We start from the raw sequence: 5,191 nt of genomic DNA on the forward strand, positions 1-5,191 counted from the left end.
CTTCATGTATCTCCTGTTGAAGGAAAGGGCTTGAAATTTTTCTCCAGCGATACTAATCGCTCTCAGAGCTTCCAAACATCATTTGATGAAATGGGCGACATTACTCCAACGAAACAGCATTTGATGAATCAGCTGAAGTGAAATGGGCAAGCGTTTGGTTAATTGGCATCCGACCAAACGATGTTCAATGAATTGTTGCACACCAATTTAAGCATTACTGACTAAGCTGTCCAAAAATTGCTTCCTCTGTGTGTTGTGCATGGATTATAAACGAGTGAGCCATGTAAACACTAGTTGCACACACAACAGTAAGTTTTTTTTGGCTCTTTTATTTGTAAACAGGTTTTTTCACTATATCCACCAATTATTTTGCCCAGTCATGCAAAATGAGCCCCAATGTCACGGCAAAAACTGGTAGCAAGCACATAAGCATACAGAGTGAACACAAAAACAAACCCACTATGCAGCACTAATAGAACGTTAAGCATTTGGCTACTGATAATGACAACTATGGCTATCATTCTCTGGCACAGTTCATTTCGTTCACAGTTCAATGTTCATTTCAAGTGACGCAGCGATGTTTAATGTAACGCTTAATGTAAGCTCCACAATCAATATTTTCAAGAACGCACTTAACAAACCAGACCAGTTTGGTACTGTTTTCACCGCATGCATATACCCTAGCCCAGATTTTTTTGTCATCTCATCGTGTGCATATTGCACGGATACTACATGGAGTAGCTATGCAGTGTAGTGGCCCCCAGATTCTGGATCAAAAAAAGTTTTTGCAGAACTCCTGCAAGACCTCAGCAACTACACAAAAACACGGCTACTGCAGCTAAGCTGATCTGGGAGCCAATTTGGCAGCTACATTAATGACCAACTAGGTAAGTATTCCTATTTATGTGTTCAAATGAAAAGCAGGTCACACAACGTAAGCTATGGTAGAGAAGTGTGTGGCTTGATGTGATACCATTCTATTTTCCCCAGATTTTCATCACAAGGACCCTTTTCTCCAAAAATAGTCCATACTTGGCTACTATGCTGCCTTTTTTACTTCAGGCTATGAGATAGGCCGATGTGTTTTGCTCATGTTGCTGTCATATGGTAGCAGCGGGAACACATGCTGATGGCCACAGCTACTATCCCCTGCCATACAAACTGAATGTAATTACCTATGCTCCATTTACACAAACATATTTTAGCACAAACACATTCAAAAAATAGTTCTCGCAGTTTCCTTGTGGCTTTTAAAAACTGAAAGAACAGCCAGGTACATATGATCAGTGTATTTAAACAAGGAGTTGGGACTTGGTGGCACCATCACCAGTTGAATAGCACCGGGGTGGGTGCCTTAAAGGGGCCATGCAGACAAGACACAACCGGTTCACTCAAAAGATTGCCTCGTTAGAATCATACTGACACCACTTTGAACGTAAACTTCGCCGAAATATGCTTAATAATTAGGAAAAAAGGGAATGGCCATGCAACCCATCAGCTCATTTCCCACAACAGTACCTATGATGTCAAATGTGCCCAGCTGTGCAATTGGCTGAGGCCGGCAAAAGTGAACGCAAGTTATGCAGGGCTTATATTCTTGCAGCACAGGCTATTTTTCCCTAAATATAATACATATATCCATTTAATAGAAGATTGGAGGGGAAAAATGGAAGTTACGAAAATACACGTAAACATTGAAGTACCAGAGCGCGCTGTTGTTTGTACTGCTCACAATAGGTTTTTTATAGATGCACAACAGTATGGCGCTTTCGGGATGTCTGACATGATACAGGCTGATTGGAGTACCCAACATCGTTTTACGTGACCATGTTTGTCGAGTATACCCCATGTTTCACATATTGAGTACTTTCTACCGTAACAAAAACAAGCCAGGTGCAAATACAGTAAAAAACAAAACAAAGCCAGGCAAATGTCTGTTACAGTATGGTGGTGCCATGTAAGAGGATTGACGGTAAACAAGGCTTTGTAGTCCTCTGACAATCTAGTGCCACATTCAGATATGCTTGAAGATCTGTTTTTGTGACATCATCGCAGACGACCTCAAGAAACCCATGATTTGGTGGGAGAATCAAAAATTTAACATACATTAATTCTTAGCGACTAAAGCATCGTTTGCTGCCAGAAAAGTGCTGGAGGAACTATAAACGCCAAATCTTTCGAATAAAACAAACTTGTACTTGGTCACAGACATCATGCACAGCAGTCACAAGAATTTACTCACAAAAGTCTTGAAAAGTCAAACATACAAAAACTTTTTTAACACCCGCACTGTAAAACTGGACCGGTATTGGTGTAACATTCGTCTCACATCACACCAACAGTACAAGTGTATAGCAAGGCAAACATAATGCTAGTGGGCACGTTGTAGTGACACAGGTATTTTCCAAAAGAAGTAGACGTTATGTGTAGCAGTGTCTTTTGCGTTGCTCACTGGTCTTGTGAATGCAGGATGGGCAAACAAGCATACGCGCCATTGCTTGGGTACAAGAAACACTTGGCCTTGACGTCCTCAAGCCGGAAAACGTAATGACGGGAAGAGAGGTTGTCCACCATCATTACGTCGAGCAAGGTGGACCTGCAGGGGTGCGTGTAGAGATCCCCCACAGTGCGGAAAAGTCTCGCAACAATGCTTACTTCTCCGTCGCAGCTCAAGATGTTGCTTATGACGCCTACTTGGTTGTTTTCCAAAAGAATGCAGTTGTTCCCTTCACTTACTTTCAAGATTCGCCCAAGGCAAACAACCTCATTGAACTGCCTGGTGTTTACAAAAGCTGATGGAATGGGGCCATTTGTATGTTCCCGACTGACGACTCCATCAGCGTCTTCTGGTTCCCATTTCGAGCTGGCCACTTTTTCCTTCAGCCGTTTATAGATCTGAGCCAAAGGCTCGTACCCTGAGCGGACTTTCCTTTTGAGGCATCCCAGATAGTTTTCAAACGGAAAGCATGAAAAAGAATCCAGTGGTTCGAAGGTTCGCACCTCCTGTGCCAAGTGAATTAGTCCGTGTACGTTATACACATAGACAGTATTCCCATACAGAGTATTTGCCCCTGCATGCACAACAAAGTACGTCAAGAGTTCTTCGGCGTAATTCACCAACTCTGGTGAGCAATCTTTTGAGCACAGGATACGGATAGCAACATGTAGCGTCATGAAGTGCTGGTAGGGTGCTTCCTTCAAAATTCCTTTCAGCACTACAGGGCAGACGTAAAGGAGGAACTGCCTTGCTTCTGTCGCTTTCCATCTTTCACGGTCGCTCAAGCCTCGAAGCTTCCTGCTAAAGTCACAGGGGGTACATTGGCGCCCCAGAGCAATTCTGGCATTTATGGCTTTCAAATGTTCGGCTGAGCACCGCACTGAGAACGGACCGTGAGCCCAGTATTTTGTAAACTTTCTCACAACACCAAGCAGGACGAGATGCATATAATCAATGGGAAACTGTGTCACCATCCCGATTCCAAGCCGACAAAAGGGAGATGTTCCTGTGTGATGCTCTTCCTGACACTGAGCTGCAAATGAAGCATCAGTTCTAAGAGCAGCTTTTGTGTCCGGGAAAGTCATCCGTCCTGAATGAAAACCTAGCTGAGTACACTTGTCGCACCCGTAGTACGCCTGGTGGCCTTTCGAGCTCTTTGAGAAAGTTCTTGCGGGGTAGTCACACACCACGGCTCGTACGGCGACATGCCACTTCTTCCCAAGGCATTCAATGCCTTCCTTCTGGGTATTACACAGTTCCTGAATGAACTCCTCAACACATTCATCAATGATAGTGGGCTTCTTCGCAAAGCTGAAAATGCCGACTGGGAATGGGCCACGGTCGTTTGTTTCCGACCCCATTACCAGTATTGGCCACACCTGATAGGCAGTGTTGTTAAAAAGAGGCAAGCCGTCGAGATTTATCGTCAGGTGGAGAGTTTCTGTATCAGGTATACGCAGCCCTGACGATAGGCACTTCTCCAGTCCAGGCTTCAGTCCAAAATGCACATACTCGGCATGAGACAGCTGCCGAATTGGGCATCCTCTCGGTGTCGCGAGGAGCGTTCTGGCGTCTTTGGGCAGATCCGGCACTTGCTTCTGAAGGATTGGAAGCAAATCGTTGAGGGCGGCGCGTGCAATGTTGTGCTTTCCTGGCCAATCGCAAATCTGTCCAGCGAAGCTGCAGCTATCGCTGTCATCAGAAACATCACTGTCGCTTTGATCAGAGCTTTCGTCCTCAGATGGTAACTCCTCATCAGTGTCGGGTAGATCCTCAGTGCATGGAAACTCACTGTAATGGTCGCACAAAACGGGTTCCGGCAATTGACTGTCGGCAGCAGACGGCCCAGGTTGGTGGTCGCCCAAAACGGGTTCCGGCGATAGACAGTCGGCAGCAGACGGCCCAGGTTGCGGTGAACCTTGATCGTTGTTGCTTGCATGCGTGACGACTGATCTGTACACTAAAGGGGACGCTTGAATTATATTCAGTTGAGTCTTGGCGTATGCTTTTGCGCGACGCAACTCCCGGCGTCTTTGGTTCCTAATGTCAGCAGCTCGCAGCATTATGGTGGTCAACACAATCACTGGCTTCGAGAGATGAAGCGCAGCTGGAGTGCAGAGTTTGACCTAATTAAAGAACATTCCGACAAACCGGTTTGGTTGTATGCTGCTCCTATGTTATCCACCGTGAAGAAAAGAATACTCAGGATTACTGTGACAGCGTACCAGAGTGCTTCTCATGGAGGATCCATGGCGCTTCTCTCCATGGTGCTTCTCATTGTCATTACGTACGGATGTGGATGCGCCTTGGTTTGGATTGGATAGGGCCAATACGGCTGCCGGCCAGCGCCGCTTCCCGTGCTACATCGTCTGCTTCTCTTCGATTTGGCCTGCACCACACCGTGGCCTGCACTTTCTGCATTTTTCGCATGACCACTACGGCGGGGCTATTTTCCTTTCCACTTTCTGGGGTATTTATGTTAAGATATTTTTGTTTCCAGCGCTTGGGGGTGGTAGCCACCGGCACTCGGACTACTCGGGGTGAAGGGGACCTTCTTTTTAATCCCCAGGCCGTGACTCGAGTGTCTACGACGTGTCGAGAGTGGTCGACCAGCGTTGAACCCGAGATGGAGGGGAAGAAAGTGGAAGGAATTGGAAGAAAGCGGAGGGAAAATCCCCGCCGGTAGCGTAGTGG

The 5,191-nt window shown here is 46.1% G+C and overlaps 1 protein-coding gene across 1 annotated transcript; it reads right to left on the reverse strand.

Moving 5' to 3' along the window:
• Nucleotides 1-2,425: 2,425 nt before the first annotated feature.
• LOC144139908 (uncharacterized) lies at nucleotides 2,426-4,560 on the reverse strand. Its single transcript, XM_077672134.1, has one exon. The coding sequence runs from the start codon at nucleotides 4,558-4,560 to the stop codon at nucleotides 2,449-2,451; it is 2,112 nt and encodes a 703-aa protein (XP_077528260.1). The 3' UTR covers nucleotides 2,426-2,448.
• Nucleotides 4,561-5,191: the final 631 nt, after the last annotated feature.

The sequence above is a fragment of the Haemaphysalis longicornis genome, unplaced genomic scaffold, assembly GCF_048455015.1.
Source record: "Haemaphysalis longicornis isolate Haplotype H1 unplaced genomic scaffold, Haemaphysalis longicornis Haplotype H1 scaffold_5, whole genome shotgun sequence".
In the NCBI taxonomy this organism is placed as follows: domain Eukaryota; kingdom Metazoa; phylum Arthropoda; class Arachnida; order Ixodida; family Ixodidae; genus Haemaphysalis; species Haemaphysalis longicornis.

What these genes read in the sequence shown, in the direction of transcription:
- LOC144139908 (XM_077672134.1), bottom strand. Translation starts at nt 4,560, where the DNA reads ATGCTGCGAGCTGCTGACATTAGGAACCAAAGACGCCGGGAGTTGCGT.